This window comes from Mandrillus leucophaeus, unplaced genomic scaffold (assembly GCF_000951045.1).
Source record: "Mandrillus leucophaeus isolate KB7577 unplaced genomic scaffold, Mleu.le_1.0 Scaffold258, whole genome shotgun sequence".
Taxonomy (NCBI): Eukaryota; Metazoa; Chordata; class Mammalia; order Primates; family Cercopithecidae; genus Mandrillus; species Mandrillus leucophaeus.
The window spans coordinates 2576495-2590826 of NW_012102676.1; the positions used below are offsets into that span (position 1 = coordinate 2576495).

Sequence of the window (14332 nt, forward strand, 5' to 3'; positions counted from 1 at the left end):
TTATTGGGTAGAACTTGGCTCTCCCTTTACTCCACAACCCTGTGTAATAAGGGTTTTCTGGTTTGCTTATTGTAAATTTATTTTAGTCATAAAATCTATGGGCTTAAAAGGGTTAGAAAAATGAACAATGAGTTTCAGTGATTTAAGTATATAGTAAAGACTCTAAGACCAAAAAAGTTAAGCAAATTGTCCTTGACCACGTGACTAGATGGAAGTGCAAGTAGGCTGTGTTTTATTTAGGTCTTGATGCATCTAAAAATTCGTCTTACCGTTCTTCCCAACATATTGTTGCCTTCCTGTTTCAGTTAAATCATACGTTGGGGTATAAGAGAGACTGATGTAAATGCTAGTCTTGAAGGTGTTCACAATTAAGTAAGAAGAGATAAATTAGTCTTTTCTGGGACACTTTGGAATTTCACCTGGCTTGAATGACTGTCAAATCTAGCTTGAAAAAATTTTTGGAATGAATGCAGTTGTTAGATGGTACTTCTACAGTTATATGTGTAATTTCTGGAAGTTAATTAGAATCACACATTTTCAATAATAGCTATTTTTGATAATGTAGTACAAAATATTTATGGGGCTGGAGTTTTCCAGCATAGAGTGAGTATTTCTGTTACAGGACTAAAGTTTTTACTTTTGTCAGAATAAAAAAGTAGGAGGCTCTGAATCAGTTAAGCAAATAACTGTCTCCACTGGGTCCCCAAGTGCCCCACCCTCAACCCAGGGATTAAACAATTCTCTTAAATGCTCTCTCTTTCTGTCTCTCTCACACACACACATGCACACACACACACACACACACGCACAGTCACACAGGATGATGAGAAAAACAACTGACTTTCTTTTCAAAAATACAATTAAGTACTTTCTTTTAAATGAACAAATTTTCTGTAATCATTTTCATCTATTAGTTAAATTATGTTTACATTTGAAATTTTCCCAATTATGAAAGACAGCTTTTTAAAAGTGTTTGGCTTGTATAATAAAATGTCTAACGATGATTCAAATTTTACACACGAAGTACTCAAACATTGAATTCTCAGTTTTAAGAAGATCATAACTGCTTCATTTTTAAAACATTCATGTACATTTTTAAAAATCAGGTGTCTTTTTTTTTTTGCTAACCGTTTACAAAAATATGTAGGTTTTGTTTCAGACCTCGTGGGGGTTTCCTCTTATTTTTTTCATATAGTGAATATTTCACTGGTTATATCTTAACTTTAACATAAGCTGAGATTAGAGAATATTAGAAATAATTTCTTCTTTATATCTCCAATTGTTTTCCTATTCTTCATAAGTTACAAACATATTGTCTTAGGTTTGTTATTCATATTTTCTTTTTTATTTCTTAAAAAATCAATATTTTTAAGTGTGTACTCAGTTTGAACACTCTAAAAACATGCATTGCTGCCTTTTCTAATGGAAAAGCTTTCAAAGCTGTTAGAATTTTCTGTACTTGAATCCTCTCATTCTTTCTTTATTTAATCTCCATGAAATCTGTCTTCTACCCTTTCCAGTCATGAGAACCACTGTCCTCAAAGTTACCATTGCTAGTGGTCTCTTACTGGTACACAAAGCATTTTAAAATTCTTCCTTTCCTTGTTTTATATCCCATTTTGTTTTTCTCATTGTTTTCCTTTTTGTTTTAACGGTTCTTCTTATCTGGTACTCCAGAATCCACACCTAGCCCTACCATTCACAAGTGACGCATTTTTCTTTGGTCTTGATCCTGACCCTAGCCTTACAAGAAAAGAGGCACTTTCTTTTACAGGAAAAAGGATATCACTTTTCCGTAAACTGTACTTTTAAAAATCTAAATATCTTATGTCCCAAATCAGATAAGACAATATACCCTTAACATTTTATTCCTACACTAAATACCATTGAATAGCTGAATGTAATTTTGTTTATCATTATGGCAAAGCACAACATAAACAGCAAATGTCTTAAATCCCCAAGTTCAAAATTATTAATAAATAAATCAATTAATCAATCTGAAATTTCTACTTAGGAAACAAGACTAACCAGGGATCTCTGATGGAGTTAAGGCAGAGTCAGAAAGAAAAAAAAAAAAAAAGCTGCCCTCTTAGTAAGCTCTCTGAAGTCCTGAGACTTTTAGCCATCCTCAGCGTCATTTTCTATAAACCATGAGTTCCAGGGGTCTTATGGGTATTAAGTTCATAAAACAAACTTGTGCAAATTTTTAAAAAGCTATCATATATCCAGGAGACTGTATCAGTTTCTTAAAAGTCACTTCAGCCTCTGTCCAGTTCTGGATTTTAAATTTTAAGCAATTTTAGGGACACATTTACTTAATTATTGATTTCGTGCCTTGGTTAAACAGGATATATTTACCTCAGCACATTTATGTATTTAGTAGTATTTATAGTTTTCTATTGAGCCATTGCATGAAAATTTCAGCATGAAATTGATCTGCTCTTGACTGATGGGTATCTACTACTACTGCTTGCCTTTAAACAACTGAATGTACTTTCTTTTGCTCTTACACTTTCCAGAAAGTACTATGATATAACAAAGAGCTAGCAGAAGTTATAGAAGTAGTGGAATATGGCACTGCTAGTGCTGGCTTCAGAAAGGCCTATCTGAATGGGTTCCATGAAGAATATATTATAGAGAGAAACAGAAAGAATGAAGCTTGGCTTTCTTTTGGGGTTTGTCCAAAAGCCATTACTTCCTTTTATATATTACTTTTGGAAATGACTTGACTGTTGTAAGTAAGACCAACCAGATTCTTAAGATTGTCTCCTCACTTACTAGTTGTGCCATCTTGGGCCGTTTATGTAACCAGTTTGGACAAATTTCCTAATGTGTCAAATGGAGTTAATGGTACCTAAGTTATTAGATTGTTATGAGGATTAAAGGGGCTAAAAAAATCTCTGTAGATATGTTGAGGACAAGACCTCATACATATTAGTGCTCAGTAAGTAACAATTATATCTGTGGGTATTATGAAATACTATTTGGGTGCATATAACCAACCCCTGGTTTCCAGAGGGCACTCCATGAAGAACTTATGTCATTTCTGTCTCACCTGTAGAAGGATGGATAGTTGCCCAGTCTGATTCAGAACAGCACCTGCATGCACTCAAAAAAACATCCAGAATCCTGTGGTCCTGAATCTCACTAAATCCTAAGCCAAACTGACTGATTTTCATTCCCAAAGACTATTACTACAACTCTCTCATTCTATCAGACCTGATATTGTCATGCTTCCAGTCACTGGAAAAAAAGTTAGAAGTCCATTTTTTTTTGTTTTGTTTTGTTTTTTTACTTTTGTCTTTTACCTTTATCTCATGTACACAACCTGTCAGTGAATCTTGTCATTTTCTACTTAAAATATCTCTCTCGGATTTGAGGTTTTGTCTCCACATTCGCAGCCCTAGTGCAAGCTCTTAGCACCTCTTGACTAGATTAGAGTCAAAATCTCTTGGATCATCTCCCTAACAGAAGGTACTTTTCCTATAATGCAGGCTGCATACCACCTCCAGAAAGATCTTCTGAAAATACTGATTTGTTATATGCCTTCTTTAGCAATCTATAATAGTTCTGTGATAATAAATGCAGCCCTCAGCATCCCTTGCCTCAACTTGTTTTTTAGTAGAAATCAGAACCAAACCTAAACATAACTGTGTATAATATTCCTCTTTTACACACACCCTCTGCCATAGCTGTGTATTTCTGTTGACAGTCCCTTGAGGAGGTCATGTTTCCCTCTTCATCCCCTTCCCTTGAATGCGTGCAAAAGTTAGTAAATTTAAGAACCAAGTTAGGTTACTTGTCTTCCTTGAAATTTTTCTTGACACTAATATATCTTGATTTGGAATAGTTTCTGTACTTATAGTCCACATCCAAAGGAAAAACTCAAATGCTCTCCATTGGTTTCACACTGCAGGGTAACATTGTTTGCAATGTTAACTATAGTCCGCTCCTGTTGCTTGTCCATATCACACATTTTTTCCTAATCACCTGAAGTTCTTGACAAAGTACTGAGTATAGAGAACGCTTCAGTAAGATCACTTTAATCTCTGATATGCTATTCTTACAGTAGAATATTAAATTTCCAACATATGTCCTATTTAAGTTTTGTTTTATAATATCACCCTGTAATACTCAAATCTCCATCAGATATGCAAGTAAGCTTAAACAAACACTTAAGAATCCATTTTCACACCCATATTTCAGTTCATACTTGTGGCTTCTTGATGTACTTTTTGGCCATCTTGTAGGCATAAAATTAGGCTCTTAGAATGAAATTTTCTGTTCATTTGTAAATCTAGCCACTTCAAAATTAAAAATACGAAAAGCTTAAGAAAGGTCAATGGAAAACTGCTTTCTGATATTTAGGCAACCAGTCACGGTGTTTTATATTTCAGTTCTCTGTGACAGGCAAAATATTCGCCTCAGTTATCTTTTCTGTCTTGATTACTAACATCCTTAATATCCCACTGCTTATACCTGTTCATTTCTTCTGAAAGTGTGTTTTCTTGACCTTCTTTGTAGAACATGTTGTGAATCATTGCTGGTCAAGGTAAGCTGTCACTGGTCAGGCAGAACTCACCAGGTTGGGAAGTCGAGACATTTTATTTAGGCTTGAAAAAAGAACACCTATTTCATAGAAATGATTTACTAACTTTTGCTATGATCTAGAGATAGTATTATTTATTAAGATACTAAATTCCTAGCAGTAATGTTTAAAAGTTTCCAATGCCATGGAAACATTTCTGCTTCAGCAAATGCCAGTCTTAGGAAGTACCCCAAAACTGCAAAATATTAGGGGCCAGTGTAACAGGTAAACCAATAAATATGTGCCTCCAAATCAGGCCTTCAAATTTTTCTTTAGAAGAATAGTTTATTTCTCTTCTTATTTTCCTCTAAATTCCTATGAACACTTATTTTCTATTTTTCCTCCTTTTGACTTCTTAGATTTCATTTTCTTCTCTGACCAGCAAAGCCACTCTTTCCTCAACTCCAGCCATAACTATATGCCGGCACACATGCACACAGACATCCGCACACTTTCTTTTTCTTTTTATCTTGAGACAGCTTTTTCTAATAAACATAGATCTGGCTCTAAATTAGGTGCTACTGGAAGTTGTCATAAACTCTGAAATTATTTCCAAGTGTTTAATTCACTTCCAGGAAAAGCTGGTTTCTATTATATGACTTTGCTACATATGGCACTGAATCTCTTAACATGAATGGGAATTTCTGGCTGTATATTTAAAAATGAGCTAAGGATTTCTATGCCTTAGCTTGAAAAAAATACAAAGATAACTGAACAAAAATGCTTTTTTAAAAATTTTAATTAGTAAACAATCCCTTTTCTCTGGTGAGCTATTGGTTATTTTACTCAAGAGACAGCATCTTCAATCATTAGTTTATTTCTATTCTTGATGAGAATCTCTGTGTTTAGGATTTTGCTGATTTGGGATACAGGTTATCTTTAAAACAATTGTCAGTCTTCAGCATCTTATTTACACTGAGAAGGACTCAGCTGTGTCTTTTACTTATATTCTTGTCCATGAAATATGGTAACAAGTTTAAGCAACTTTTTATTGTTGATGATATTTACTTATTTTTTTTAATTTTTAATTTTTGTAGTTAGTAGGTATATACATTTATGAGGCACATGAGATGTTTTGATACAAGAATTCAATGTGAAGTAAGCACATCATGGAGAACGGGGTATCCATCCTTTCAAGCATTTATCCTTTGAGTTACAAACAATCCAATTATCCTCTTTAAGTTGTTTTAAAATGTGCAATTAAATTATTACTGACTGTAGTCACCCTGTTATGCTATCAAATAGTAGGTTTTATTCATTCTTTCAAACTGTGAAAAGCTTTTTATTGAAGGAAAATGTACATACAGAAAAGCATTTATATCCAAAGGGCAGAGCTCGATGAATTTTCCGCAAATGAATATTCTATAAGCAGTACCTGATCAGGAAACAAAATATTATCAGTATCTTAAAGTAAAAAAAAAAAATTGTGGCTTTTGAATTCTATTGTATAATTTTGTTGATTTTTGCTTTTTAAAATAGACTTTATGATTTAGAGCAATTTTAAGTTCACAGCAAAAATGATGTTTGCTTTTACACTTTATAGGTAGTCCTGAAAATGATATGCATTTTTCACACTGGCTTTCACATTGTATATTTTTTCCTCAAGTATACCTCCAAGAAATATGATGCATAAACTAAACCTGTCATACTAATTTGACTCACAACCTGTAAAATGATCCGTACTCCTACCGTGATGCCCTCAGTTTTAACACTCTTTGCTACAAACAACGTCATAATGTTGATGGTTATGCAAATATATTTATTAGCTGCCAGATTCTAGTCTTAATACAAGCATAAGGTATTCCTGCATATTAGCAAGTATAGTCTTCTTGGTTAGGAGAATTTTCTTGCGTTGTGTGACTCTGTTTAACAGATGATAATATGGTTACTAAACTTATAGATCCTACTATGTCTGGGGGAGTGCCTTATGACTGCCTAGACAAAACTCAGGGATCTGGACTACAGTGGCAATCAAACCGGGAAATCCCATACTAGCTTTATTTGACTCTGCAAAGGCCAGAATTTCATGGGATCGATTGTCAGTACCTATGCTCGGAAACTCCCAAACCCCGATATACAGTTGTCCCTTCACACACACTCTGGTAAGCTCATCTATTGCATGAATCTATCTGAGTCTTCGATTCTTTCCTTCCATCTGGGAAACTACTCTAAATGCCCCCAAATTATCATTAAATTAATTTTATTTTTGCCATCCTTTCTTACATCAGTAACCCTCAAATAACTATACAGAGAGCTTAGTCGTCCCTTACCATATCAGTTGCAAATTGTTGGAAACACATGGATGGAGGCATGGAGGAGGCTGAGGCCTCTGACTATGCATCTGTAGTCAGTGTTGGCATGAGACTCAGTATGTCCTGCCCCTGTGGCCTTCAGAGTCACATGTTTAGCTTTACAATGTAATCAAGAGTAATATTTCAACACTTTCTTGCTGTAAACACAAATAGATTTTTAACTTGGATCTGTTTTTTGTAGAGAGTTCTTAGAGTCTGTTTTCTCAGTTTTAAGAAAGTTGCCCAAGATTAAAGAGTAAAAGCTCTTTCTCTGTGACATCCATAGTGCAGCAGAGTCTTAAGATCCATAGTCTTTGTTTGGTTTTAGTGCAGTTTTCATAGTACTGGATTTATTAGTTTTCTAAGGCTGCCGTAACAAAATGCCATGAAATAGGTGCCTAAAACAACAAGAATGTATTCACTCATAGCTCTGGAGGCTAGAATTCCAGATGTCAGCAGGTTATCCTCCCTCTGAAGGCTTTCTGGAAGAATCTTTTTCTGCTTCTTCCTAGCTTCTGGTGGTTTCCAGCAATCCTTGGAATTCTTTGTCTTACAGTGCATCACTGAGATCTTGACCTGTGTTATCAGATGGCCTTCTCCTCTCTGTGCCATTGTCTCTCTTTCCAGATTCTCCTCTTCTTTTAAGGACACCAATCATTGGATTAGGGTCCAGCTAAACTAACGTATTAATTTAAATACATCTAGAAAGACTCTATTTCCAATTAAGCTCACATTCAAAAGTCCCAAAAGTTAGGACTTCAACATATCTTTTGGGGGGAATTGATCCATCCCAACACTTGATAATCTATTAACTCTAAATCCAAACATCCATGGCCTTAGCATACTCTAAGAAAGTTAATTACTAAGTCCAATATATTAATAATACATTTTAAATCAGTCACTAATTTTATTTTGAGGAAACTATGCATTTTAATTTGCTCTGAGTATCTGTTTATTTAGTTCTATTGTGCATTTAACTGCTTCTCTATCTTCAATACTTCTTGACTCTTGACAAAGACCAGTAGTGCCTAATATGATTAAATCACTTTTTTATAGAGAAGTTTATATGCCCCTGAGAAGCAGAGCTGCTAATTATGGATGAACGTGTTAAGATACTTTTATTTCATGTAATGTAACCTAATGTGCATTAATTATAGTACAAGTCACCTTCACTCCAATGCAGGGAGCTAGCATGACAACAGTTTTAGATTCTAGGATGGCAGAAATACCTCTTTGATACTGTTCTATTACTAAAAATAAATCAACACTCATTAGACTCCTATGCTTAGTTGATAATTAACTGCTCACAAAGGTATGTATGTTGTGGAAATTAATGCAGCCAAGGCTTAAATGGGGTAGCTTTTGATTCAAAATGAAAAAATAATGTGGCTCTTTTTTGTTTTAAACATGACATGTTATCTTTTTGAAATGTATTTTTTTTCTAAAATATGAATAGTTCATATCAAATTGATGCATAGTACAGAAGGGAGAAATCTCTAGATGCCTTCAAGCAAGTATTATTTTACCAAATCTGTGTAATTCTTTAAAAAACTAACACTTCAGTTTTAAAACATCACTATTTAAAACACCATGTTTTAACACCTTCATGTAAACTTATGACCAGGTTAATAAAAATATTAGTTTTGGATCATACATATCAAAAAATAAATAGGACATTGTATGATTATATACTAACTTAATGTTGAGCTGATAAATACAATATACAGATAAATTTTTATAATCATAATCATCTTCTTTTATTTATATCCTGCTCCTACTGAGATGAATCTCTGGTTACATTTACATATTGAATTACAAAGTTAAAACTAATGATGGGATCAATTATGCCCCATACTGAGCTGTGCACTTTGGAATGACTTTGAGAAAACAGGAGGGTCAAAAAAAAAAAAAAAAAGCATACACAGGCACAGTGGTTTCAAGATTATGCTAACAGATGAGCAAAGGAAGAACTGTAATGGACAATAATTTGTGTTTGTCAAAGAAATTAGGCTTCTTTGGTGCAAAACCTAAAGTACATTTTTAATATAAACATTTCTGAGAATTACAAAATGTATAGAATGGGTCACAGAAGCTGCTGAATGGTTTATTTAGGGTACATATATAAGGACAAATGTATTACGAATTATTGTATGACTGTTTATTAGTTCTTATAATTTCTTTATTATACTTTTAATGTGTTTGCTGTGTCTCGATTGAAATATAGTTTCCCCCATGTTAGACGTTGTCATGTAGAATTTGACACTATCCCCCTTTCTCTTTTTCTAGCTGCATAATAAATGTGCTTCTCATCTAAAACCTGAATGTGACTGTGGACCTTTGAAGGACCATATTTTACCACCCACAACAATCTGTCCAGTGGTACTGGTGAGTTTTTCCTTATCATTCTGCTATAACTCAGGGTTGCTGTGACTAATCAGTATCGTATACCATTAAAAGCTTCTAGAGATAATTTTTCATTAATCAAGGTAGAAGTATATAGATCTAAAATACATCATTCCTCTGGAACGGAACACCTTTGCCCACTATATTTCCTTTTTCCTTCATGTCACAATACGCTTTTTAGAACGGTATGCTTGAACTGAAGCTTACTCAGGTTTTATCACTTAGTCATGCTGTACTTACCAGCAATTGTAAAGGCAGAACACTTCAACATTTTATATATTTTATAGATCTAGCTTCCCAGAATAATGAAATTATTCTTATGGGCAATTTTGCTGGAGATGCACATTGTGTGTCTGCAACGTTGAGGGCTCTCATCTAGGTTAGAGACTACCTAAAGTGATGATACAACCATGAAGAAAGTTATGCACTGCTATTGCTGTGTTTTAAAAAATTTGTATTGAACAATAAATTTAACTACCTGCAAAATAATTACTTAATTTAATAAATATAGAAGTGAAAATGCATGAGTAAAGTAACTCTGAAAAAAACGAACCTTGGTAGGAAGAGAAGCAGATACTCAAACAATATTCATATTCAAAATCTAAATTGCCTCGAAAGTTAAACAGTTATTTCAAAAAACAAACTATTTTATATCCATGATGCACTTCTCATTTTGAAAAAAACAACATGGAAATTAAATGGCTGGAACGTCCATTTGATACAATAAAATTATAACAACTAAGAAATGTTAGAAAAATACTTTTCTAAAGGTCAACCTAGAAATTAATCATATTACTCATTTTGTACCACTTGTGATTCATTTTGTAATTATATCTGTAAAATACTGGTTGTATTTTAAATGCCTTTATTTAAAAAAATTATTAAAAACTCTTCATTTTCTCAAACTACAAAAATAGAGGAAAAGAAAATACCTCAGTATTGCTGAGTATAGCAATAACTAATTCTAAATTTCCTTTCTTCATGTAAGGTTTGTTAGACATCCTATGGTAAATAAGATTAATTAAATATAATGAGAGCCATATATAAATACTTTACATTTTAGGTTAATTTAGTGTTGTTTTTATTCATTTAAGTATTGTCTTGAAGACTTCTAGAATTTTTGTATTATTTATATTCTTATTTTAAAATACAGCAATTTTATTGGTTTAGATGCATTTTTGATCTCAGATGTTAACTCTAAGATGAGATCTGCAATTCCTTCCTACTATCCATCTGCCTGTGCAAAAAGACTCCCCTCAGTTCATTGAGTCTGGGGACTGCCTCGTTGACCCGCTTATGTCAATCCCTAGTTATATAAATTCAAACATAAGGTGTGTTCTTTTTGTTATGCTATCACTTCTTTGTTTGAGAGAATCAAATGTAAAGAGCATGTGTATGTGAATTTTCTTGTCTTTGAACAATCTTGCAAAACCTTTCATTGCTACTTTTAGACATTTTTTATTCTGAAGATTTATCTCCAATGATTAAATATCCCCACAGTTTTAATACTGATTTGTATCTCACCGTTTGCTGTTTACCATTTTTGTGGTAATATCTACTCTGAAGTGTGTGATGACTATTGAGCATTCATCCTTCCAAAATGTCTACCTTTCATTGACTTCCATTATACCTCACTCCTGGTCCTTTCTCTGTTTCTCTGGATACTTGCTTCCAGTATCTTTCCTGGGTTCACAATGTCGACATGCCCATGTTGGTGCATCCCTGGATTCTACCATCCTATGTCATGGCGTTCCTCTCTCAATATTCTTCTCGATGAGATCTTGTTTATTCAGTTGATTGTATTACCATGTTAATTTATATTCAGCTCATCCTCCTAAATTCCAAACCTAGAACTGCCACTTGCAGGACCCATATTATTTTAAGTGTAACATTCCCAATATATTATTATTACTGAAAGAATTATACCTCTTTTGATTGAACATGTATACTATCCCAGGGACTATGCTAAAATATTATTTAATTTTTCAGAAAATATTCATTGCATGCCTAGTATGTGCCAAACAGTATTATAGGTAGGAAATAAAACATTAAAAGCAAAGGTAAATCTTTGCTTTTATGGAGGTTACATTTCAGCAGGGGTAATGTAGAGAATAAACAATAAAAATAAATAAATTATTTAGTACCTGGTTGTACTAAAATATATAAATAGAGTAGAATGTTGATTCCTGAAGATATGAAGAGGGGAGGACTGGGGAGATGTTGGTCAAAGAGTACAAAATTGCAGTTATGTAAGATGAATAAGTGTAGAAATCCAACGTACAGCATGATGACTATAGCTAATATTGTATAACATGGCTGGGCATGGTGGCTCACCCATGTAATCCCTGCATTTTGGGAGGTCGAGGTGGGTGGATCACTTGAGGTCAGGAGTTCAAGGCCAGCCTGGCCAACATGGTGAAACCCCATCTCTACTAAAAATACAAAAAAATCAGCCGTGCGTGGTGGCAGGTGCCTGTAATCCCAGCTACTGAGGAGGCTGAGGCAGGCGAATCTCTTGAACCCAGGAGGTGGAGGTTGCAGTGAGCCAATATTGCACCACTGCACTCCAGCCTGAGTGACAGAGTGAGACTCTGTCTCAAAAAAAAAGTATATATATCTGTATCTATATATGTATATATGTGTACACACACACACACAAAGGTAACTATATGAGGAGATGGATATGTTAATTTGCTTGACTATAATAATCACTTCACTATGAATATTTACACTATTGAAAACAAAATAACAACAAATTTATTTATAGATCAAATTGGCATTTATTCATGAATTAGGACAGCCTCCATTCTACAGAGTAGAATGAGAGCTCCCACTAAACCTAGAACAGTGGATTTTGTAAGGTGGGAACAAGAAACACAACAATACAAAACAAAAGCTGATTGTTTAACATCATGTTATTTCAGGTTACTCTTTAGGTAAAGAGTTAAAGCAGAGGTTACATCCTTATTATACCAAGTCAGGTAGACTTGAATTTCACATTTTCAGAAACAACTGATGTGTTTGGGGATCAGTTTGCTTCCTTAAAATTTCAGCTTGATTATGTGACACTTTAGTACAAGTTGTTTGTACTAAAGTTTGGTTTACATTTGGTTTGGTCTGTTGGGACCTCCTGTAGGAGCTCAGTCCAAAACAATGGCCTTTGATAATTTTTATTTAACAATATCAAAACATTAATTGTACAGTAATCATATGCCTTAAATACATACAATAAATAAGTACTGGTTTTGTTTAAATTGTTAAGGGAAAAATCAAAGCAGAGAAAGAAGAAATGTTGGTTTGCAGTGATAAAAGAGGCAGTCAAGATATTCACTGACGAAATAGTTGAGTAGAGTTGAGTGATTTGAGGGAGTCACCCTTGTAGCTATCTGGGGACATAACTTCACTGACAGATTCTGAGGCAGTAGACACTTGACAGATCTCAAAGGCATTGGGGGGTTTAGTGACTAGCCCTGAGTGTATAGGAGGAAAAATAGGAGTTCAAAGTTATCATAAGATTTTTATATTGAGTGAGACAATTTAGGCCATTGTAAAATCTTTAGCCTTACTCTGAATAAAATAGGAAGCCATTAGAGGACTCTGACCAGAACCAGAACTTATCTGACTTATATTTTAAAAGGAACAGTCTGTGCTGTGTTAAGGGGGCAACAATGGCAAAAAGATATAACACTTCTGTTTTCTCAAAGAAATAGAAAGCTGGGTGAGTAACTACAGTGAGGATGGTGCAAGATGTATAAGAAGCCTGTGGGAACAAAATGGATCAAAGAAACAGTGTGATTTTCAAGGAGAAAAGAGCAGCTACCTCTGGTTAGTAATCATCCATTTAGTATACAATTCCAGTCAGCTTGGATGAGTATATGTCTCTACTCATATTCATTCATATTTATCTAGTTACATTCCAGCTTTATGAATGGAATAGGCATAGCCCAGTCTTCATGTGACTGTGTTTTTTGGCAAATGTGATATACAGAGAGGGCAGCCAGAGAGTTGAGAATATATGCAAAGGAGTAATTGTAAGGCTTAACCATGGAATTTAAGCTGGAAATAAGGGAAGTAAGGACATTAAATATGAGGTACAGGAATAGATTTTAGGAATAGTACATTGTAAATTACAGTGAAGTCAAAGGTTGTTGGAATCAAGGAAAATGGTGTCAGGTTGAGAGTGAGTGAGGTAGGAATTGAGATTATGAAGGAGTATATTTATAAGTAACACAATATGTGAATTCATTTTGTTTTCACAGTAACAACATAAGATAAACATTATAATTGTTTCCATTTTACATATGAGGAAACTGAGAAACAAAGAGGTTAAGTAAATTTCCCAGTGTCCCATGAGTAGTACTTGGCAATTTAGAAGTGGAGCCCGAGTGGTTATCACTCCAGAGCTGTGCTCCGAGATTTTCATCGCCACCCTTTCTCCAAATCCCAATAGAGAGATTTTATCTGTCATATCTCAGCTACTGGATCCTTCACACCCCACCTTTCCCAAACTAGAAACCTAAGCAGCATTTTTTATTTCTTTTCTGGAATATCAGATTACTCAATTCTATTTTAATGTTCTTAATCCTGCCTCTTTACTTCAGCCCAACTGTGACTGTCTCGTATACCAGCCTTACAAATTTTCTTTTAGGATTGTCCCAGTAGCTTCCTTGTGAACTACCTCCTTTCTGTACACCCCAACCTGCTTCCTGGGTCAACTTTCAAAGAATACAAATATCATAAGTCTCTCTCAGTCATAAAATATTTTTGGTGATTCCCTATTTGAATCCCAAATGCTCTAAAATGGTAAACAAGGCTCTTTAACTGGATTAACCTACTCACTCTCTCCTACAGTACTTTATCCACTGGAAATCAAGGATAATTGAACTGCTCGTAATTCTTTAAGTACACCTGTTCTCTCAAGCCTTTGGGGTCTCGTATGTGTTAATAAATCAATCTAAATGACTTCGCTTTAAAATTTTGCCCACTTCGCTAAGTAAGAATTAAAAGGTTACTTTCTTGTCATGGAATAAAAATATTGACAATTGTACAC

At 34.2% G+C, this 14332-nt stretch overlaps 1 protein-coding gene across 1 annotated transcript in view; it reads left to right on the top strand.

Annotated features, from left to right (window-relative positions):
• Window positions 1–14332, top strand: part of DGKB (diacylglycerol kinase, beta 90kDa) — a 773008-nt gene that overhangs the window by 233769 nt on the left and 524907 nt on the right. The window contains exon 13 of the mRNA XM_011983975.1: window positions 9166–9264. Coding sequence (XP_011839365.1) covers window positions 9166–9264 — 99 coding nt within the window. The remainder of the gene's footprint in view (window positions 1–9165; window positions 9265–14332) is intronic.